Raw genomic sequence first — 24,805 nt, 5'->3', positions numbered from 1 at the left:
ACTTGTTTCTTCTGCCAGGCATATGGATAGCTTTAATTATATTTTTGTTTTTACTATTCGTTCCGGTTTGTGTGCTCATATAATTGTTGCTGTACTGATGTTGCACATTGCTTTATATATTTTTGTTATGTTTTATTGTGTTTCTTGTATTTTTTTATGCTTGTTTTATTTACCCATTCCACATATATGGAATTGCTTTGAGACTCTATCAGTATGAAGCTATATACAAGTCTAATACATCCAGTCAAAGCAAGCATAACCTTAAATTATCGATCCTATACCCATTTACCTGGAAGCCCTACTGAACTCAATGGAACATATTGTTGAGTAGAGGGGTATAGAGTTGTGGCCTGTGCATTGACCCAGCAGCATCTCCATTACCAGAACAGGATGAACTCATGTTCACTAACACATTGGATTTTAAATGTTATTGCTTAACTCTCTTTCATCCTCACCCATATGCTGGGGATAACTTTCAAATCAGAAAGAGGGTTTGCTGAGCTGGGAAGAGATTCTATATGGTACACACAGTGTGGCTTTAAGTTTTGAAGAATTCAGGGATCTCTGGAGGTGTAGGGTCTCTTGTGCATCGGGGGCATCACTTCAACATCCTGCTTGAAGGTCTCCTGATTCTCTTATCTACAAGATTACCCGAACTTCTATCTGCCAAGGGACCCAAATTAAGCTGCCTTATCTCAAAACCTTAGATAGCAGTATCTAATAATGGAACTTGCTACATCCTCCCCTATGCAGAAACTGCACGTCCCAGACAGATTTGTTCTTTATGTGCTGCTTTCTTGCTTGAAATCTGAACCAATTTGCAGTTTGTATTTCAGCCCCTCCTAGAGCTCCCCTGCATTTCCTATGGGACCAGATCTTGGCTTCTCTACACAGTCTACCACTCGAGAAGATGGGTTTTCCAGACCCAACATTCTAAAGTGTAAATCCAGAGACCCCAAGAGTGCAATCAAGCAATCAAGCATAATTTGCACCCCTGAGCTTCAGCATGATTGTATATCTCCAAGAACTAGACAAAAGCCAACGCCAACGGATTAGACTTTTACTGGGCTGTTGGAGACTGCTCCATTGATGGGGCTTGGCCTCTCTTTTCAGTGTATAGAATGCAGCACCTGGCCTGCAAATTTAATTTTTCCAGGACTAGTAAACCATTATAAAAACTCATGAGAATTTCAGCTTTTAAAGTTTCGTTGGAATAGACATATCCAGTGCTCATCTGTCTCCTGCAGGTGTCAGTGAGGAGTGGTAACATTTTATTTAGGGTCAGCCTTACAATGAAGCAGCATCATGTACAGGTATAGCTGTTTGGGACAGCTACCCACTGTTCTCCCAATGGTCACGAGACAAGCAGGGAGGGTGAAAGGACGCCCCTCCAGACCACACATCTACTCATCCTGATACGCTTGCACAAGCTAATGCAGCAGTTAGGTTTTCAATGCATTTTCCTGTCACTTTTCAATGCATTTTCCTGTCACTTTCTAAATTGCAAAAATTCAGGTTTTAAGAAGATTTGTTGCGCTAGGGCAGCAGATCCTTTTGTCCCACTTTCATTGCACAAACCTAAAATTCCAGTGTCTGTTTGAATCCTTCCCTTAAAACAGTGATAGTCTGGAGTTTTGCAAAAGTAAGCATGTTGCACTCTTTCACTAGACATGGGGAGGCATGCCTAGTTGGCCATAGTAGATAGTAGGCTGGGGCAGCAGTGCTCACTTGATCTCCAGATGCCCATGTTGTTGTCCCTGCATGGAGAAGGGAAGGGACAAAGCAGCAACAACAGCACAATGCAGACTCACAACCTGGCACTTCTCCCACTGTGTTTGCATGGCCCTTGCCACTGCCTCTCTTCCCAGTCCTGGTATGTAGCAGCAAGGTGGGTGTCAATTCCAGTTTCATCTCACTGCTACACCTCTTTTTGTGCTTGATATTTACATCCTTGGTACTCTCCCGAGGGCAATTGCCACCTTCGCTACCAACCTTAACCTTGAAGCTAAATGGATAGCCATCAGGTAGCCTAAGAGTGCTTTATTAATGTGCTTGTCAAGTAGCTAGAGTTTCGGGAGGTGGAGTAGAGTATAGAATTCCTTGAAACCTGCTGATCATCTTCTCCAGCATAACAAGCCACAAGGGTAGCTCTTTTTGCAGCAGATGACTGAAACACATTTCAAAACCCTTGACAATTGCTAGAAGGTAAGATTTAAATCCCCTACTTCTTAAAGGGGTACGGTACCTTCTAGGATTGGTCTTGTTCTGCAATGCCAATATAGCTATGATTGTTCTTTCCTTCCTCCTGTTATGGGGATAACTGTGTTTAGGTTGTAATTTTATACCCAGGAACAAGAATCACTGGGACTTGATCCCAGGTAAACATGGCTAGGATTACCCATTCAAGAGAGAAGCCTGACAGCGGAAGAAAAAGAGAACAATATTATTGGCCCCACACTTCATGAATCCTTGGGGTCCAAATCCTCAAACTGCTCCATAATACAATTGGAATTTGATTTACAAACTCCATGTTGGCTAGGACCCAGGCATTTGAAGGAACACCTCTCTCTGTGCTATCCTGATGAGGCTTCAAACTATCAAGCTTGGGGTGGTGGTGGATAAAAATTTCTTCCCGCACAGTCCTGCTTAAGATTCTCTCCCAGCTGCTATTTGACCTGGGAGAGAAGTTCCCACTGGATCCAACTGGGGCTTCAAGTCATCCATGAATAGAAATACTCCCCCCCCCCAAGAATAATGTAGTTTGCTAAGCTCTATGAGGTATAAACTACAACTCCCAGGATTCTTTGGGGGAACTCATGTGTTTTGAATGTATGCTACGACCGTACAAAGCCCGGGGATTCCTTCTCACATGCTCAGCCACGACTGGGACTCAGCATCTGTTTTCGAGTAACAGATAAATGCAGAGAACAGAAGTGCTTGCAACTTGCTAGGCCAGAGAGAATTTCATTAGTGGCCAGTGGGGGAAATCAAGGGTTTTCTCCATTATGCCAGGAGTCCTGTGGAAGCGTCTTGGTGGGTTGAATCGGGAGGAGCTCAGGAGGTTGGGAAGTGCCAACCAAAATTCAGGGGAGGGGTTCAGCAGAACAACCTACCACAATGCTACCCGATACCCCAAATGTCATGTCACAGCAGACTCCAGCACAACTCCTGCCACAGAAGAGCCACCCCTGGCCAAGGAGGAGCCTGGGACTGGATCAGACAGTAGGTCAGCTCCTTTGACACTGCTTCATTTGCTGCACTGGCACAAGCAGACTCAACAATCTCAGCTCACCTAGAGGAGTGCCCACTTGCTTTCCCAGTCCTGTTGCTCAGGACACCAAGTGCGCAAAGAATTGCACCCACCCCGCTCTTCAAAAAGGAAGTTTGGGTGGCATGTCAAGTGTTGGGACAAACCTTAGACCTGACTTATTCGGAAAAAAATAAAATAAAAATTCCTTCCAGTAGCACCTTAGAGACCAACTAAGTTTGTCATTGGTATGAGCTTTCGTGTGCATGCACACTTCTTCAGATACACACCTTTTTCTCTAAGGTTCTACTGGAAGGATTTTTTATTTATTTTATTTTTACTACAGCAGACCAACACAGCTACCTACCTGTAACTAGAACCTGACTTATGTATTGCACTAAAGCCTTTGACAAAGACCAAGTACCACAGCTACCAGTGAGACTCTGGGCTGTTCTGTTGCAGCATGGTAGGCAATTTTCTCCTACAGACTTTGCTTTTGTTTGTTTGGTAGAGTTTGCTCAAAAAACAAAAACTGGAAACAAGGCAGACTGTTTTCCAAAGGAGATGTTTAAAACAATGGTGGAAACAGGAATGATAAACAGTTGGGCTTTATGCATAGGAGATAATGATGTTTTCCCAGGGTGGGGTGGTAATCTAAGGTGGTGCTAGAATATCTCAAGGAAAACCAGTATTTAAAACAAACAATTAAACCAGTTAAGATAAGCCCCTTTTTGCTTCTGGCATTAATTGGCTCATTCTTCCCCTCTGCCTTTAATTGCTTAGTCCTCCCTTTCTACAGACCTAGCAGTAAAGGGAGTTTCTTTAGCCCAAGTGTGACACACTTGGGAAAGTTCAGTGCTAAAGCCACTGCAGAAGTACATTCACCAGGCTCTTGGAGGGGAGGGGGTGGGAGAGGGTGGAAAATATGTTATGTATGTGTATGTTCTCTTTATTATGCAAAATCAATAAAAAATTATTTAAAAAACACAGAAGTACATTCACCATAGTTGCACCACATACATGATCTTGCCTGGATGGCTTATGACCACATGCAGAGAAACTGATTGGCTGGCCTTTGCGTCAGGCAGAAGGATTTATTTAAAAGTAGGGCTGTGCACAGCAATTGGTTGGCCTTTGTGCCACTCACAAAGTCACCTCCCCCTCCTTGGAGCCAATTTTAAACTTTAAAAATAAAGCATCCATTTTTAAAGCAGAAAAACCTGCAGAACCAACATAAAATAAAGCAAACAGTCCATCCAGAGCATGGTGCGGGGAGTGGCAATCACCTTTCACTCTGGAACCAGGTGCAGTATATGTATTCAAATCAAAATACTTTATTCGACCGATAGTCAGAAGGAAAAACATTTCTCAATACAAATATAAAAATATAAAATTGAAGGCATCAGAGGGATACATAAATGAAGTATGACCACGCTACTGAACCTCCTACAGGTAACCCACATCAAGGCATTTGATTATACGTTTCCGACACTTGAGCGCCAGGAAGAGGAATTTAGCCACCGAGAAGGTTATTTTCCCAGTGGGCTTGTTTAGCAAATATGCTGCCTACTATTCTCTTAGTCGGGAACTAAACTGAGATAAATATGGGGTTATAAGATATTGCCTTAAATCATTATAAAAGGGACAACTCATTAAAATGTGTTCTGTGGATTCTACCTCACCCAAGGCACAATGGCACGTTCTGTGACTGTATGGGGTATATATATTAGTTAAGGAGTGCATGTAGAAAGTGGGTGAAAGCAAAGCTTGTTCCTACTCCTGCTTCTGTGTGTTAGAATGGTCAGATGCAGGTCAGGACAGGGCTCCTGCGCCTTTAATAGCTGTGCAAAAGAAAATATTTATTTATCTAACAAAATTTATACACTGCTTACTCAATCCAAAGTCCTCTAAGGAGTTTCAAAAGGTGTAGTTTGTCATGCAAAATTCCCTCTTCTATACACATATTAAAAGGTCCAAAAAAATCACCAGGCTTCTTTGACATCTGGCATCCGGGTTCTACGTACAGTATATGCTTAAGCAACCCTTATTGCCCTGCATGTAGCAATATTTCCCTGTGGAGGATAAGAGAACTGCAGTAGGGCAGGCCCTCAACTTTCTTCCATTAGCTGGCTCTGTGTGCACCCCCAGGCATGCTGTGGTTCAACTTCTGGTCCCAGCATCTTCTCAGGTCCTCGGAGTATCAGGCCACAGGCCCACAAGAAGAGTGAAATGAAGAGTTGTGTGCAGGGCTGGCCCCAGGCACTTTGCTATCAGAGGCAGTGTGGCAAACAGCATCCCCAATCCCCAAGGCAATAGACACAGTCCCTAAGGCCGGTGAAGTTGTTTTTGCAACCGAGGCAGGAAATGCAAAAATAATAAATAAATAAATAAACAAACAAACCATTTGCTACCCTTTAATGATGTCCCAAAGCTGCCTGAGGCATCTGCCTCATTCTGTCTAATATCAGGGCCGGTCCTAGCTGCAGGCGATGTTCCACAAGCCTGTGGTTCTTTCCTGACTGAACCAGATTCACCCCCATCCCCACAATGGATCTCATACCACATCACCAGCTGGACAGATGCAATTCATTTATCGTCTGCCTTCCACTCAGGGATGGTGGAAGGACCTAAATGGGAGTGGGTTGGGGTGTCAGAAATGTGAATCCTTCCCCTCCTGGGGGGGGGGAAATACTGCCAACCATATAGTACCATTTCAGACCCTTGCCAGTCTAAATCAATCCTCAAAATTGATTGCAAATATAGGCACGTGCTCCCTTCTCAATAACATCCCTAGTATTCTCCTGCAGTGGAAGCAGGGTAGCAAGTGGCAGGCAAGCTATCTTTCAGAGTTGATTGTTCTCCATGACAAATCTTGGGAGACCTGCACTAAATCTCCAAAAAGCCCCAGGGTGTTCTGGAACACAGTTTGAAACTGTATATAGCAGTGGAGTGCAGAAATAAATAGTATGTTAGGACTGCTGGCTTAAAGAAAGAAACTTAAAAGGTTATTACTCATGGCCATTGAAGACATTCTGAGAAAAAGCTTACGGTGTCACCAACATGGGGTCAAGAGGTTAGCACACTAAAATTAAAGCTGACACCAACTCTTCTGTAGAAAAGGATGGAAGGAAGAAAAGCCTGAGAACACAATCCATAATGTGACAACAAGATTTGCCATGCTGTTTTGTTTTATGATTTATTTTGTCTTCTCATTTTGTATTTTTCTGTTGTGAACCGCCCTGGGATCTTTGAATGAGTGGCAGTATATAATAACATATGGAAGGCCACTGAGTCCCAGGCAGCCAATGTGGTCAAAGGGCAAAAGTATTGGGGGGGGCAGAGGACACCTGGGCTCAAATCTCACCACATCCACAGCTTTGCAGGATCTTTTAGTGGCAGTCCCCCTTATATAAAATGAGAATACGGTTCTGTCTTGCAAGGTTGCCACGTCAATGAAGATTAACACAGTAAAACACTTTTGAAAGTGCTTAATTGCAATGTTAAGGTGTTCTGTAACTAGAATGTGAATGTTTATAACGAGGGCATTGCATAACAAAGATCACCAAGCGTCTGGTGCCATGAAAGCAATGCTTCAAGCTGACTTCGAAGGAAGTACAGCATTATAGCAAGCAATTATAGGTTTTATGGTAACATTTTTTTTTCTTTAATATGTCGTTCAGCACTCAGCTGTTCATCGGAGCTCTATAAATAATCAAGACAATCTTAGGAGCAACATGCAAAGTTTGCAAAGTTTCCTATTCACCCTCCAAAAATCCCTGCAGCACTTTAACCCCTCCTGACACCCTGTAAAATTCTTTATTTTCCAAACATTCTAAGAGGCTGTAGTGAACGACTCTCTTTGCCAATTTAAAGAAAACCCACTTGGAAGAGCAGGCAGAATTGAAAAGGCCGCTCTCCGCAAACTGATACACGGACAGAATGTGCAACAGAAAGCTGTTCGTTTATTTGCCTTTGCAATATTCTGATACTTCAGATGACTCTTTGTGGTCAAAATGTCAACATGGGATAATGTGTTGCATGGTTACATTTCAATTTTCTGCCTACGTAACATTCTTCTAGAAAGTCAGGCTGGCAGAGGAGGCAACTTCATTCCATACACAGAGCAGCTGCCTACTGGCTGACAGAAACCTTTGACTAAAATGCCCCTAAAATGATTCTTCAATCTGCTCTATCAAAGCTGAGTGAACAGGCAGTAAAACAGCACATGGGATTCAATGTAAGCAAGTGTGAAGTGGTGCAAATGTATATATCCTAGCTTCATAACATAAGCTTGTGGGGTTTAAAGTGGCAGTGACTGACCAGGAAAGAGATCCTGGAGTCAATAAAAATGTTGCCATATTGCGTGGCACTTCTGAGAGAGCTGAATTACATGTTAGAGATAATTAAGAAAGGGACTGAAAACCAAACTACCAATATCAAAATATATGGTACAGTCACACTTGGAGGATTGTGTTCCGTTCTGGTCGCCACATCTGAAAAAGGATACTGTGTAGAGCTTTAAAGTGTTCCGAAAGGGGCAGACAAAATGACCATGGGGCTGGAACAACTCTCTTATGAGGAACTCAAGGTGCCAAATAGACTACCTACTACAGATAGCATTGTAGTAGAATACTTCATCAAACCATGTTTTGTTTCAATACCCAGACTAAAACTTCCCTCCCAAGGCTAAATGCAGCTTCAAGGGCATTCCTCGCCCAAATTGGGACTGTAGAAAAGGGCAAAGGCTTAACCTCACTCCCCACATGGCATGGTCCCAGTCCTGCCCCCTTCCCTTCCTGGCAGTTGCTGTTTGACAAACTGGAGTCATATATGCATTTATTGTCACATCTAGTTTATTTGTGACATGTGCATCCTGTTTTCTCTCCAAAAAGCCCAGGGTAGCATACAGAGTTCTCTCTCCCCCCCAACATCCTTAGCTTCATGATGTCCCTTTGGGGTAGATGAGGCTGAGAGAGAGTGACTGGGCTCACCTGGTGAGATTCATGGCTGAATGGGGATTTGAGCCAAGTTTCCCCAACCCTAGCCCAAAACTCTAACCACTATGCCACACAGCACACACACACGCAGTAGTCATTGATGGGCATGTGCCACCTCTCAGCCAAACCACAGGCTGTCCGTGCACAGTGGGGCTTCCCCAATGGAGTGCTGCTCCATTCATTTCTCCAGTGAAGAGGGCTTGCCTCCCTTTCACCCCAATGTTGATTACCGGAACTACTCCAGTGCCATTCCCCTGACCTACACTGGTACACCCAAGAGGAAGCCATGAGAATCGAAGTCCAAAGGACTGGTGGAAAAGCTCTAGCAAAGCATCCAAATACACACACTGACTTTCCAGGCTTTTCCTCTCACACTGCTATTTGATCTCTTCTGCTAGCTTTCCCAACCACCCCTCTCTCCAGGCCATTTGAAATCTACCCAACATAACGGATGCAGCTCCCACGGAAATGGGACACAGCCAAATCTAGCATGGGAAATAATGATGCAATCTACTGACAGTAAAACAAACACACGTGTCTCGGTGTCTTGCAGTGATTGAATATCCAGAGTATATTGACCATCTAAAACTTATTTAGAAGGCCACACCCTGCACTGCCTGGAATAGAAAGACACTGCATGCGAGAGTCAAATTCAGCAGAGGTCCAGTGTGCATATTAACCCATTGCATGCTAAATCGCCATGCAAGCAGAACCACTAGTATGGAAACGCCACTAACAAGTGCAAGGGGTGACTTCCAAACTCCTGGAAACTGGAGAACTCCTCTTCACACTGGACCCTTCCCTAAATATTTCACTCTGTATTTTGCTGAGTGAAGAAGCCAATGGGGCTGTGAAGAAGAAATAACATTGCCGTAAGTGCACTTATGTTAGGGGGTTGGAGCCAAGGTTTCCCCTTCATGAATTACAGTAGTTCTTCTAACTGTCAGAGACTCTGCAGTAGAAAGACACATTTGGACCCAGTCTTCTCATTTGGGTCCACCATATTACTCTATTTATTTAGTATATTTCATATAAGAAACATAGCGGCCTACAACAAAATATACTGATAAGCATTAATCTAAAAATCAGTCATAAGAACAGAAGCAGCTAAACATCTGGAAATTTAAGAAACTGCTTTGGGGACCACCCAAATACCAATTTCACAGGCGAAAATGGAGTAATGCTCCGAACGTCCCCCAAAGCAACAGGCAAAACACCTACGCACCCCCAAAGAAATAAAACATAGACAAAAAAGGAGACCAGACTTTCCCACAAAAGAACAGGCACCCCCCCCCAAAATCTTTTTTTTTTTAGGGTAGGGCAGGGAGTCTCAGCAGGCATGAACATCACATTAGGGATACCAGAATCCAGACCTCTCTGAAATAGGTATGGATAGCTAGTTTTTCAAAAGAGTGCCTGTTTGGGGCATCTGCAGACTTTACAGGTAAATGAGTTCAACAAAATACAGGATGAACAGAGAAAGCCCATTCTACCACATCTGTCACAAAGAGTTTTAAGGGAGCAGATGGAGAGAAGGAAGCAGAAGAAAGCAGACAGCCTAGGCATAGACAGAAAGCCACAGATCCTGCCTTTTTCCTCCACAGAAGGGAAGCGCAGAGCAGAAAGAATCCTATCTTTGTAACACCATCGTTCTGCAGACATTGGAAAGGTAAGTATATACACTAATGTTTGTACCTCTGGGAATATTGCTTTACAGGGACTTAAATTTAAAAGGCCCTACAGAATTTATTTTGAAAGATACAGCCAGATGGTGCTCTTTCCGCCGATGCTCCTCCTGGGCATTAACCCTATCCTTCAATACCTACCAAGTAGTAAGGAAAACTACAGACTATGCAATGTCCTTTGGATACTACCTGCACACCAAGAAGACATTTTTCCTGTTCATTGAGTTTTTGGAGTGGTTTTAAATCTATTGTACTTTTTGTTCAGTAATGTTGTGAGCCGCCTTGAACCATTGTGGAAAGCTGGTATAAAAATGCTTTAAACAGACACATTTAAATGCATGCGTCTCTAATAGTTGTCAAACGTGGATACCTCCCGCTAAACTCTTTCAGGAATGTTGCAGGTCTCTGGGTGCCAGTGTCTTTTTCATTAACCTAGAGGATGAAAGTGCCCAGGGACAAAAGGATAAAAATAAAAGGGTGAATGTGAAGCAGGGGCTGGGGGGCTGCTGTGTTTCCAAATGGGGAGATGGATGCATGTTGTTTGGCAGACACTTTCCACTGGTGGTTGGGTCCCCCTCCTCTCCCACTTATCAATGGGACCTTTCAAGACTCCTTCTCCCCTGATTGGAGACATCATTTCCTGTCCAACACACTAACCCCATTGATAACTTTAGCTTGATGGGAACTTTTCAAACCTAACAGGAAAGTCCGGGAGACTTACAAGAATACAGACAAGTTTTTTGTTTTTGTTTAAACGGAAAGAAAGTGCTTGGAACTAAGCATTGAACTGCAGAGGCAAATTATTTTCTAAACGCTGCTGTTATCAGTCTAGAAGTACTACCAACAAGATGCAGAGGAATCCATTAGCCTGGGGTCAGGGGTGAAGAACATGTGGCCCACTAGCCCTCTGTATCTGATCCTCAGGATTCTCCTCAGGCCACATCCCTCCCCAGTTACAGCCCCTCTCCTATCCCTGGCTCTACTTTGCACCATCTTTGGGGGTTTTTGCCTGACTGGAACATGTCCTCAACTTCTGCTAGTGTTTCTCGCTTGCCTGGAGGGAGTATAGAAAGAGGTGTGTGAGTATGTGTAGAAACTAGTCTACTGTATGAAGATAAAATTTTACATCCATTGTTCTAGTCCCTCTTGCCTCTGGCCCCAGCTACCACTGACATGTGGCCCCTGGAAAGTTGCCCAGATGAGAATGCAACACTTGGGCAGAGAAGGATTCCCAGTCTGTGGCCTTGATTTTTCTTCTCCATATTCAACTGACCACTTCAGCCAATGCGTGCCAACAGGAAGAAATGCAGAGACGGACTTGCTCTCTCAGCCTTTCTATAATTCACAGAAGGCATACAAGATATAATCCTGGGGTCATAAAACTGGCCGGGGGAAAGGCAGCACACATTTATGGGAGAAGATAATGGATGGAGCTGTTCCTGCTCAGATGTTCTTGGGTTCCCAACATTGGACAGCTGCTTCCAAATGGACATCCCTAGATGGGCTCTGAAAGAACAGAGCCTTCTCAGTTTTCAAAATCTGAGCCCATATTAATTCACTCCTTGCAAGCACAGTATGATGAACAGATCTGATACTGTCTATCTTGATATGCCTTTGATGCGCTCATCTAACTATAGAAACACTTGCAAACTACAGCAGTCTGAATTCTGAACAGGCACATCCCTTTACCACAGGCTTTTGACAGAGATCAAAGCTTCCTCCAAACTGTAATCTTACCAACTGTATACTACCAGTACTCCATCACTTCTTTCTCATGAGTCACATCTTAGTTATTTCCTGTTTCCACAGAAAGAAATAGCCACAGTGACCTGATTAGGACATATCGCTACAGATTTCACCAGTGGCAATTGTTCCCTTTCACATGAATGCTGTGGCGGATATGAAGGCAAGCATGTATCTATTGAGAGGGGTTTCCAAGGCTGGTTGTTCTCCCAGCTACCGGTATATGAAATGGGACCGCTGAATATTTCTGCTTCATGGCAGGAAATTGTTTCTTGATATAACTACAATTTTAGGGATGGGTTGTATACTGTATAGAAACAACAACAACAACAACAACAACAACAACAACAACAACAACAACAACAAAACGAACAGCAGCATTACTACTCCAATCATCTTTGAAAAATTAGAATACAAGGAATTGGGGACTCATGTTGCAGCTGCTCAGTTCTCTAGAGTTGCCTTTCAGTTTCTGGCTAGCACAGTCAGGACAGGGGTGGGGAATCTCAGGGCTGGATGTGGCCCTCCAGGCATCTCTGTTTGGCCCTCAGAACTCTCCCCAGACTATGCCCCTCACTGACCCTGCTTTGCACCTAAGCATTTTGCCTGGCTGAATGTACAATTGAAATCTGATTGTGCTTCTTGCTTATCTGAATTAAGGATAGAGAGGTGTGGGTGAATGTGTGCAGAAAGTCGCCTACTGTACAGAGGCAAAAATTTGCATTCATTGCTCCCCCCACCTTTGACTCTGGCCCTGTCCACCACTGGCACATGACCCTTGAAGGGAATGATGACCCTTGGGATGAAAAGGATCTGGTTTAGGAGATATAAAGTGCATAGACTGATGGCCCGAAGCTGATGAACGCCAAGGACCTTGAGTGTGTTGGAGATAACTAAGAAATTACTTCAGTGCACATTGTTCAAGGAAGAGAAACTGCGGGGAAATTAATGAGAAGAGGCAGAACATGACAATGATAAAATGTCAGACAGCTTGTCCAAAAGTACAGGAAGAAACTAAATACAGGCAGCTCCTGCTATCCACCTGCTCTTTATCTGCAAATTCATTTATCTGAACACAAATCATTATGCCCAAACCTCACTAGACACGCAACTGATTCTGATATCTAAACAGCCAAATTTGCCCACTTCCTTACTTGTTTTGCTTTGCTGGTCAACAGAACCTATTTTCAGGCAAAAACCATGGAGAGTTGGAAGGGGGAGAGTGATTGGACAAATCAGAGAGCGGGAGAGATTGGGCAAATCAGTATTTCCTTTGTCTCTCTTTTGCTGGTTGGCTGCAGCCATTTTAGGAGGAACTCAAGGCAGGAGGCAGTGGAGCAAGGATTAGATATGTTTTCATAGGAAATAATGGTAATTGTCAGCTCATTATGCAAACACTCACCTAACAATTTTTGGGGAATGCATTGTGTTTGGAAGGGGGGGGGCTACGTGTACCGCCCAGCAGGGAAGACCAACAGAGCAGCACAATAAACCAAGATCTTCCTCAATGAACACCAGGACAACTTATCTCTTCTTAAGCCCAGAACCACTTCATCTTCTAAATATTTTTGACTGTGATTTCTCTCATAATGTAAAATCTGCCACACCCTCAGAAGGCAATAAATGTATAAAGCATGTTTTATTGGGTGGCACCATTAGACAACATAGGAAATCAATATCATGCATACAATCTCTATAGCCATGAGCAAAATTATTCCATTACCTGTAGGTCAAAGAACTTGCTGTATCTGCGGTAGATTGTCTGGCAACTTGAGTCTGACCATGTTACATTTATGATATATACCTGCAGGGCAGAAAGGAAACAATCTGTTATTCAAATGATCATTCTAGTATGCAAAACAGTGGCTTTAAAGGCAATGTGATTCAGAGGCTAATTCAGATGATGATTGTGTTTGTATATGCAAGGATTGTTTCAAGCTCTGAAATTCTTCATAAGACAAATTCATAATTTTCCTGGTAACTACTTGTAAATTACTTGCTTATTAAGGAGAAACAGAGTTCCTGAGTAATCAGGCAAAGCCACTCACTTGCTAGATGGGAAAGGAATGATGGCACATACCAGTGCTGTGAAAAGACTCCTGAAAACATAATGATGATAATAATTATTATTTATATGCCACTCAGGGTGGCTTCCAACCAATTGGAACACAGTAAAACATCAAACATTAAAAACTCTCCTATACAGTGCTGCCTTCAGATGTCTTCTAAAAGTCAGATATTTATTTTTCTCCTTGACATCTGATTGGATGGCATTGCACAGGGTGAGCACCACTACTAAGAAGGTCCTCTGCCTTACGACCAATCCACACATTCTAAACCCTACACAAAAACCACCAGTCATGTGACTGCTCCACATGCAATTTCTGAAATATAACTTTGATCACATGGGATCTCCAGGCCAGCACATGCCAGAAATGTGTGATCTAATCATAGGTGCCATCTCCTCAGAGCCCTGGGTACCTGAGCACCCACAAAATTTCCCATATAGGGGCTGGGCACCCACAAAAGTGGGGGCAGGTGCACAGGTACCACGCTCTGTGGAAAGAGTGCAGAGTTCGGGGGGGGAGAGATGGCAGAGTTCAGGCGGGGTGGAAGAGAGTGTGGAGTTGAGGGGAGAGAGAGTGCGGAGTTTTGGCAGGAGGGGTCCAGTCACTTCTGCGCCACTGGAGCTCGCGCCCAACCCGGCTATGACATCATGATGCCACAGCGCGTGTCATGACTTTACGGCATGTGTCTCATGATGTCACGGTGTGGGCAGAGCATGCTGGGCGCCCAGAGTATGGGGCCCAAAACAGCGCCATTGGACCTAAAGACCGGTAATCAAACAGTTAATCATATCAGACATTACAGCCTCTGTGTGGAAACCTGTCACAAACAAGCAGATGTAGCAACCATAACCTTCTGTGCCAGGAAGCAGAGCAAGTCTCTTCTAAGATAGCACCTACATGTGTAAATAATAATAATAATAATAATAATAATAATAATAATAATAATAAACATTTTAAAGGGGAATCATGATTGAAATCTTATCATCAATTAAAAGGAGATTGTTAATCTAAGATCAACAATCAGTTGACTAAACAATGCAACTCTAGTTGTTGTTGATATTTAATGAGTTTTCTACACACTATTAAAGGTCTCTTAAATGCTTCCAGATTAAAGCCAGAGCTACTGAAAACTGACTGACTGCTGTGTCCTCGGAATGACTTGTTGGGCTTTCCCAGAGATAACAAAAGATAAGGATCTGGAAGGAGGAAATCAAAAAGGCTGGAGTGCAGGGGGCAAACTTCATCTCTCAGCTTCAAGTGCTGCTTAGCTGCGGAGAGTCACACTCCTCTGCAGGCTATGTAAATGTCAGGCTGCTTTTCTGAGATTGTCTTTCTGGATAAATAGGCTGAGGTTCCCTATCCTCCTGCACACCAGTTGGTCTCTCTGAGCTCTGGGGCAAAGCAATTGCTTGCAGGCTTTGAAAGATAAAAGGCAGTACATTCAATCTCTGCAGCTTAAGGGAGGGGGAAACACCAAGAACACACTTCTTTTCTTTATCTCTTTTCATTGCCCTTAAACTGTTAAGGAGGAAAATGAAGAACTTTCTAATTCAGTATGTGATAACCATCTTCTGGTTTATATAAGTAAAACCACTTACTATTCAAATAGCAAGGGGGAAGGATGACATCTCCCCAGCAGAATCATTATGGCTTTGTCTCTCTTAACCTGCTGTGATTTGGGTAGTCTATATTTCCCAACACTGCCTTAACCAATAGTCTGTGTTTCTATCATAAAAAAACTACAGTTGCTGTTAATAAACATCCCTTCTGGAAGCCTTTTAAGCAGCTTGCCTGGTGAGTAGAAAAATACAGTGAGTGTAGAACTCAGCTGTACATTATGTAATATTCCAACACACACACACACACACTTACTACTGTATCACCTCTCCTGCCCCAAATGTGCTTGGAAGATCACAAGTACTTGAAATCTGCCATTGGTGTACAATGTCTCCAGCATTTACCTCTCACTATTTTACTGTGTGTTTTTTTAAAAAATATATAATGCTTTTATTGTTAACTGTTCCAGCCTATTTCATATGAAACAATTTGTAAACAAGCCACTTCGTGTAGCTCAGTAGCACAGCAAATGCCAGTGCCAGTCAGTATGGACAACACCAAGCTAGATCGACTAGTGCCTATTTTTCCATGGATTCCTGTAACTGAACGTAGGCTATGAAGTAGCTGAAGCAGGTGCCTGAACCCCACCTATCTAGCTGAGTCTCCCCAGCCACTCTGGGCAGCTCCCAATCGAGTAGTAAAACAGTACAGCATTAAATATTTAAAGCTTCCCTAAACAGGGCTGCCTTCAGATGTCATTTAAAAATAGGATAGCTGCTTATTTCCTTCACATTTGATGGAAGGGCGTTCCACAGGGCGGGTGCCACTACCGAGAAGGCCCTCTATCTGGTTCCCTGTAACCTCACTTCACGCAATAAGGGAACCGCCAGAAGGCCCTCGGTGCTGGATCTCAGTGTCGGGGCTGAACGATGGGGGTGGGAACGCTCCTTCAGGTATACAGGACCGAGGCCATTTAGGCCTTTAAAGGCCAACACCAACACTTTGAATTGTGCTCGGAAACGTACTGGGAGCCAATGTAGATCTCTCAGGACTGGTGTTATATGGTCCCGGCAGCCACTCCCAGTCACCAGTCTGGATTAATTGCAGTTTCCGGGTCTTCTTCAAAGATAGCCCCACGTAGAGCGCATTGCAGTAGTCCAAGCGTGCAACTTGCAAGACATTGCTCTTTTCTCTAGGCAACAGCAGAAGGCCATGGGCCTCGTTGTCATTTATCAGACTCAAGCAATTAATAGGGTGACCATGTGGCCTCCTTTGGAGAAGACAGTCCAGTCCTAAGAAGCGATACAAGGAGGAGTCTTGAAGTTTCCCATCAGCAGTTAGCACCAGGAGACCAGACTAAGCAGGTATACATATCACCTGGCCACAGTCTTCCCTACTGTGGTGAGATGAACTGTACTTCTGTTTGAATTATTGTTATTTCTAAATGGCCATCTATACATTAGTGTATGCACAGTTTTATACAGATCTACATCCGCTCCCCCACCTTTTTGGGGTGATGTGTAAGTAGCCACACTAGCAATCAAGAATGCACCATTATTAGAAGCAGAATCTAAGATTAGAAAGCCACTAGCATTGTCAAAACACTAAAACTGCAAAGCAGTACCTCAAGCTCTGAAATTGCCTCGGGAATTTTACTGAAGGGTGGGGTAAAAATCCCTTGCATCAATAAATAAAGCCAAGATGAGAATGAAGTCCTACTGTGTTAAATTGGGCTTAATCCTTAATAAGTATAGGCTTGTAGCTTACCCCCTCACAACCTGCTACTTCAGTGAGCGCTGTAACAGGAAAGGCTTCAGATTCACTGGTTGTATCCAACTCAGTTCTACTCAGAGGCCACATTCACACCATACCATTTAAAGCACCATGAGACTACTTTAAACGGTCATGGCTTTGCCCAAAGGATTCTGGGAGCTGTAGTCTGTTAAGGGAGTTGCTGAGAGCTGTGAGGCGACCTCTGCTCACTTCACAGAGTTAAAATTGTCCTTGTGGTTTAGCAATCAATCCCTCTTCAACACTAACGTCTCACAGTGAATTTAACTGATCTCAAGAAAAGATGCTATGACCCCCCCAAAAAAGAGAGAAAACAGATACGTTTGTATCTTGTCAACTCTCAGAACTGGTGACAGAGGGGAGGGAAGCCATGAGGTAAATGTGGCCGAAGTAGAGCCATTGAAAGTTGGTCATGAATCATTAATTTAAATGGGTCTACTCTGTGTATGGCTAATACACTGCCTGCAAGATTTACTGCATTTTACCATGCAGAAAAGGTATTATCTTGGCAAAATGCTTTCATCTTGTGCACTGCAACTGGAAAACAAATACTCATTTTTTAAAATGGTTGTGCGGAAAGGCCCTTAGAAGGATTCTGAAAGATAGTGTTGAAATATATTAGGAACTAGGATGTCAGTTGCTAAGTATTTGTTTAACAGCGACTCTGCTAATCCCTGAGTGATGTATCAAACACAGTACAAAAGATTTTACTACCAGCCCCTCTTTGCTGGTTGTGTCCCCCTCTTTGCTGTCTACAGAGGGCAACAAGATGAATAAATTATCCTATACAAAATCATAAAAGAATCCATTTAAAGGGCCGTTGGGTGGGAGTTCGTTATAAAAAGCATTGTTTTCTCTGGAAAGTATCCAGCTTTCTTTGACACAGATCCAGAGGGTAATGTGACATCATGTCCTAATGTCAACTTCTGCTCTTTTGAAGACGATACCTTGTTTTTTGCATTAAAAAGGAAGCACTGCATTAGGAGGTGTTATCTGTTCCCCTGGCAAGAGAACATCAAATCCTCCTTCCTCCACTGGGAGACTCTAAAATAATAGTCAATATATAAGCACATATAAGCAATTTGTTGGCTCAACAATTCCATCAGTGGCTAATCCTACTTATAAATAAGCCCAGAACTGTTATATTTCACAAAGGTGTGATTCTTTCGAACAGCATTGAACCTAGGGTCCTCAGTAGCTTGTCGGGTAGTATCAAAATTTCATTTCAGTAATAATGGTTTCAGGGCAAATATGAAGGGTGCATATACGGTATCAATCTTAGTTATAGCTATCAAATGTACAGTTTGTATTTCATGCTCACACATTAAATACTTTTAGTGTGTGCTCTTATCTTTGAAAAATCAAGATGTGTTCACAAGCTTTTCTTGGTTCTCTAGCCAGCCAAATTGTAAGGCCTCATCGTAAAACCAACACACTTAATGTAGTTTATATGAACATGAAAATCTTGCAGCATTGACTCTTAACCTTGCAGCTGACCTCCAGATGCAGTGCCCTATAAGTGGACCCAGGGCCTGGGAAAGAAAAAAAATAACAGTATAGTCTCCAAAGTCCCTCAGGCCTCTGTCAAACAATGCTAAGTCTCTGGGGCCTTCCTTGCTTCAGAAGAGTGAGAATTATTCAAGGGGTGCCTTGGCGAGTGAGGGACTGTTTCCCCCCTTTCTGAGCAGAAAGGAAAAGAAAGTTCATGTAAGCTCCAAGACCCCAAGCTTCACAAAACTCAAAACCGTTGGCTGTGACACTTCTAATTTTGGCTTACAGCAAAGGGAAAATATAGCAGTGCACCCGATTGTTCTTGCTCTCACTATAATGATTTAAATCTGCCACAGCCATAAAAGAGACAAAGCTTCAATCAAGCAGCAAATCACTACGTGTGCCTTTGATCATCTGCCATGCAGGTCATAAATCTAGATGACTAACAAGTGCTAAACTGTTAGACTTTTAACTCATATATCAACAACTCACAGACTATGGATCCAGAGGCGTACAGTATAAGTATTAGTAGAGCAGAAATTCACACATATAAATATATTCACACCTTATATGTCCATAGCTGTCCAGGTATGGCAGGCATCCCCAAACTGTGGCCCTCCAGATGTTTTGGCCTACAACTCCCATGATCCCTAGCTAACAGGACCAGTGGTCGGGGAAGATGGGAATTGTAGTACAAAACATCTGGAGGGTTGAAGTTTGGGGATGCCTGAGGTATGGCAATCACTTCCTGAAATTGCCCCTTGACTAGAAAAGTTCATGTCAAACTATAGGCTGAAATCCCATTAGCAAAGATTTTCTGTCAGCTCCCTCCAGCACAAGGAGGCTAGAATTTGCTACACTGTGTACATCCTGCATGACATAACACAAGGCTGAAGAAAAATACCGTATTCATTCCTGGGTTGTGGTCTTACGGCACATGAGATCACAGCCTTGCTGAAACTAAGCAGGTCTTGTCAGTGGCTGGTTGGGTGTTCACTAGCAACTTCTGGAGGAACTTTAAGTAAAGGGTTTAAAAAAGAGAGGTCTTATCCATGTTCTCCCAATATCTGATCCAAAGAACCCCAACCCTCTGGTGCAGCACACAGTGGACTTTGGAGATGAGGAAGGAGATGTTTTGTTACACAAGCAGAAGTCTCGCGCAAGTGGAACTATAGTACTGGATGCAAACCAATATCCACAGGTCTACTTCTGAAACTGAAACCCAAAGGTTGAATCACTCTTGGGACTTGCTCACAGATTATAAACATAAAAGCAGAAGATGATTTGTGATGATTTGTCATAATATCTGCTTCTGTCTCTGTTTACCACAAACTTCTCCTTTCAGGCATTCACATAGTGAGCACATAGGCACCTCCCAGATCTGAATGGTGTGCCATTCTACATGAATAGCTTACCACTTGAGAACAGCTGCCACACATAGTGCTTTAAACATACCTCCATATGTTTGGAAGATGTATATGCCAATATTAAGGGTGGCTTTTTACCATTTACAAAATATACAAAAGCATGCGGTTAAAAAAAAATCAAACAAAATGCTGCAAACAGGAAATGGTTTGCAGGTAAAACAATAATGTACAAGTAATGAGATAAATATTACAAGAATTCATCCAGGTTAAATGCCAATTGGAATAAACATGTCTTAGTTGGGTGCTGAAAAGCTAAGAGAGAAGAGGCTGACTGGAACTTCCACAGGAGGGAGCTTCATAACATAGGTGGAGAAGGTCCTCACCTATATACAAGAACCTCTGGGGTTGCCTCTCTCTCTTAAGGAAGTTTCTTTGAATAAGCTTCTACATCTACCGGAAATGATCTCTTTTAGCTTCTGCCTTCTGGAAGAAGGTACAGGGTCAAAAAGACCAGGACTAGCCGCCTGAGAAATAGCTTCTATCCAAGAGCGATTTCGGTTTTGAATGCAGTGAAAGGCAGTCTGTGAGGGAGGGTCTGTATTCAGTCATAGGGCATCAGAGTTTTAGGGGGTAAGTCAGGAAGGGTTATTATATTAGAGGTTTTTTTAGGGGTAATTATGCTGATGGTTGTGTAAGTTTGATGTAGATGTTCAATTTCGTTGTTCTGCATGGGACAATGACAATAAAGATTATCGAATCGTATCGTATTGTATCATATCCTACCCAAGCTTTCTCTTTCCAGTAGAGAAAGGCACAAGGTACAATGAAAGTGTGTGTTCTGGGCTTTTTAGAGAAAAGGCAAGTAAGAGGTGGCATGATACAAGTTTATAAACTTAGGTGCAGAACAGAGAAAGTGGGTAACAATATCATCCAGCGAAATAGAACATTGGAAGTTTCAGGACAGATAAAAAGTACTTCTTCGTGCAGTGCAGTTAAACTATGGAACTCGCTCTCACAGGAGGAAGTGATGCCAACCTTTTTGGATGGCTTTATAAGATGATACGACAAATTAATGGAGGTTAATTGGCTATGAGTCATGATGGTTATGTTCTACCTCCAATGCGAAAGGCAGTATTCTTTGAATGTCATTTGCTGGGAATTGCACGTAGGCAGAAAGATCAGCAATGGGCAAACACCATTAACCATTAAATGGTAGATACAGGAGAAGAGATTTCTAATGAAAGAAGGCACAGTTCAGAGAGGAAGATTATAGAGATGGGGAAATAAATGGCCTTGGTGTAGGGGGCTGAATGTAGTCACATAGCAGCCATAGGAGATTGTGTAGCCATCACTTGAGCAAACATTAGCTAGAAGTTCTGATTACTCAAGCTGAAAAAGCACTTCTCTCCCCCCCCCTGCCCCCAGTCATAGAATTTCAACAGATTTGCTATCAAGCTGATAGCAAACAATGAGACTAAAGAGTGATGATCTGTAGGTGACATATTTGCATGCTTTGTTTTGAGTAGGTGCTGCAATTAGTACTTTGTGGGAAACAAAATGTTTGTACACAGGAGGTGGCATGTCACCTTGGAAAGGCCCTTTTATAGCCTTGCTGAAGGATGAGTCTTGCGACTAGAACTGGACTTGGAAGGACAAAAATCAAGTGTTGACATTCCAGGAGGATTTAGAGACATGTGGCCCTTGCCTGGAGCTCCTTATGATTATTTATTTATTTATTTAATGAATTAATTATGAATGATTTTCATTTATAACAAATAAACCTTAAAGAAAGAAAGAAAGAAATAATTATTATACATCAGTCTTCAACTTCCCTCCCCCTCTTTCTGTGGTTCCATAAATTTGTTCTCTTTCTTTTCCCCTGCATATCCCAGTTAACTCTATTTATTTATTTTCTCATCTATTTCATATACGTTTTAGAAACTGCAAGTTTTTACAATAATCTTGTATTAAAGCAGGAATGCTCTTATGACCTTAACTTGTAATGGCCCTGTTCAATTCACTTTACAAATATAACACCAAAATATACTGTCAGACAGTTACAGAAATGTTGTGTCATCTTGACAAAGTCCAAATTGGAGCATGTCCGCCAAAAGCGCTGCAAAGCTTTGTTTGACTTTCGGTGGCTAATGTTAAGCCAGTGCAAGCAAACTCTGGCCCAGAACTGTAATTTGAAAGAGTATCCTATATTAGTGGGAATGTTATTGCCACCAACACCAAGCCATTCAGAGGAGGTGGGTTAGGAGCTGCCAGTGAATGGTGCAATCTTCTCCATCCTAAATTTTCTATGACTGACTAACTAACTACAGAAAACCAGCTTACATGCTATAAAACCACATGCTACTTATTATCTGAGCACACCAAAACAAACACTTTTTCTCTGATAAAGCAACATCTGCTATACCTGTCAGAGCCCTTTGTATCCTTTAGCCTACCTAATTCCTTTTATTTTCTTACTTGAATGCCTATTCAAACACATCATTGACTTGCAAGTGGGTTCTGAAACTCAGGAATGAAGCCAAGGGCGTCAATTTCCCAGTTCCTCAACTTAAAGACACTTAAATGAGGTGTAACATTTGAATGCAACAAACCACAATTTAATACTGTCATAGTTCCTCCACCACCACCACCACCCCAGCAAGACACAAATATGTCCAGTGGCAATCAAAACCTGGGATCACTCTGATCAGCTTGGCAAAGTGCAGTCCTCCATCACTAAGGTGCAGGGTAGATGGCATAACTGCTAGAGCACATGCATGCAGAAGGATCAACCCCTGGCATCTTCAGCCAAAAAGACATGCAGTAGCAAGGACTTGCTGTCCACTGCCAGTCAGAACAGACCAGTGGTCTTCAACTGGTGCCTTGAGACCCACTACTGGGTGAGTTACAGGCTGCATTCACACAGACACTTACTCCATTTGCCTGTTTCCATTACTGTTAATTTCCACATTATATTTGAGCTTTCACATGGTGCAAAAGCCACTTCTGGAAATCTAGCATAATATATAGCACACCTTTCCACATTAATTGCTTCCAGGAAAAAAAAAATCTATTTGCAGCCCCCTTAACCCAGAAAATAATGAGAGCACAGAGATGGGGGCATTATGTCAGCATTCAATTCTTTCCTGCTGTTTTCATGGGGGAGTCACGGGGAAACAGAAGCATATATGTGTGGAAAGGGTGGAGGAGGAGTGGCGGTGTCCAGCTTTGCTTCTAAGTCACAACTCACCCATTGGTGTAAATGAAATTGAAAGAGACAGGCTGGTGTTATCAGTCAAAATGCAATAGGCACTGGAGTGTGTGAAAGGAAGGTTAGAAAATGGGATAGAAGAGCTAGTATTATAACCAGTGAAACTACCACAATATTTCCCAGACCTGATTGCAACCACAGTCTAACCTAAGATAGGTCATAACCACACAAACATTAAAATTAAGGAATGGGTCTTCAAATGCATGTTTCTGCTAAATGGAGGGCCTGGGTCTTAAAAGGTTAAAAACCTCAGTGGTAGACACTGGGCTAGCTGCAACAATGGCATGCCTCAGTGCAAGGCAGCTTCACATCTCACAACAACTTTAGGACACCTCTTCAGAATTTCCAGTTAGTCTCCAGTTTCCAACTGAGTCAGTGTTCTGCAGATTTATCATATTTTAATGCAAAGTTCTGCTACATAAATGTGCATACATAAGGGAAGCAAGGAAATGAGAGACGAGCATTCACTGTGCCTGTCTGTTTTGTGCAAGGACTGAAAAATATCTTCATAGTCCTTCAGTGACTGTGTGACAACTGTTCAAATGTCATTGGGCCGGGTGGGGGGGGGGTGTCCTGTTGGCCACCTTGAGGGCTTCTGTGCGGGGAGGAGAGAAAAAATATGCAATGTTCCCTATATATAGCATCAACAAATTCTCAAATGGTATGCTCCAGAACAGGCATCCCCAACTTCGGCCCTCCAGATTTTTGGACTACAATTCCCATCATCCCTGACCACTGGTCCTGTTAGCTAGGGATCATGGGAGTTGTAGGCCAAAGCATCTGGAGGGCCGCAGGTTGGGGGTGCCTGCTCCTGAATATGCACCCTCTCTAAGCCCCTCATGCAGAGAATGAAGTAAGTGCATTCATTTATATCATATTTCCAAATACAGGTCAGACACAGAAACATAACTAAAAAGACAAATGTGAGGTATGAGACATTCCCATGCGTAGCTTCACCACTGTTTTGTTATATTTTGAAAAACAATATCACAAGTCTGTTCAGTTGGTATCTGTCACAACAGGCTTCCTCAGTTATGGACTATCAAGTCTGTGATCTCTGTTCTCTCGCTTGCATAAAACAACTGAAACACTCCAACAACTTGTAGATTGCAGACTGCATTCTAATGGCTCACTTGAGGCTGAGCAGCAGCAGACTGTTTATCTGGAAATGAAAGGACCTGTCCTTTAATCTTTTTGACTGAGATGAAAATCAAATGTTTCAGAAAATTGTTGCTGTGTGACTTTGGATGCAGAGCAAAGGGGAAATCCATCTGCAGTTCCAGTGTCTATGTGCACAAGGGGGAAGGTTTGCAGCACTTATTTCTGCCTCCACCATGCTTATTATTATTATTATTACAGTTCTGGTGCTCCTGAAGGAGGGCTGGTTGATGGTATTTTCAAGGAATGTCTTACTACAGTAGTATCTCAGGTTAAGTACTTAATTGGTTCTGGAAGTCCGTACTTAACCTGAAGCGTACTTAACCTGAAGCGAACTTTTCCATTGAAAGTAATGGAAAGTGGATTAATCCGTTCCAGACGGGTCCGCGGAGTACTTAAATTGAAAGTACTCAACCTGAAGCGTACTTAACC

At 42.8% G+C, this 24,805-nt stretch overlaps 1 protein-coding gene across 2 annotated transcripts in view; it reads right to left on the bottom strand.

The window, feature by feature from the left end:
• The window catches only part of SH3PXD2A (SH3 and PX domains 2A), a 267,552-nt gene that overhangs the window by 222,360 nt on the left and 20,387 nt on the right, over window positions 1-24,805 (bottom strand). For both annotated transcript variants that reach the window (XM_088669620.1, XM_088669619.1), the window contains one exon: window positions 13,396-13,476. In XM_088669620.1, coding sequence (XP_088525746.1) covers window positions 13,396-13,476 — 81 coding nt within the window. The remainder of the gene's footprint in view (window positions 1-13,395; window positions 13,477-24,805) is intronic.

The sequence above is a fragment of the Zootoca vivipara genome, chromosome 5 (genome assembly GCF_965207765.1).
Source record: "Zootoca vivipara chromosome 5, rZooViv2.hap1.1, whole genome shotgun sequence".
NCBI lineage: Eukaryota > Metazoa > Chordata > Lepidosauria > Squamata > Lacertidae > Zootoca > Zootoca vivipara.
The sequence above is the reverse complement of the archived record's forward strand: the minus strand, read 5'-3'. Positions and strand labels throughout refer to the sequence as shown.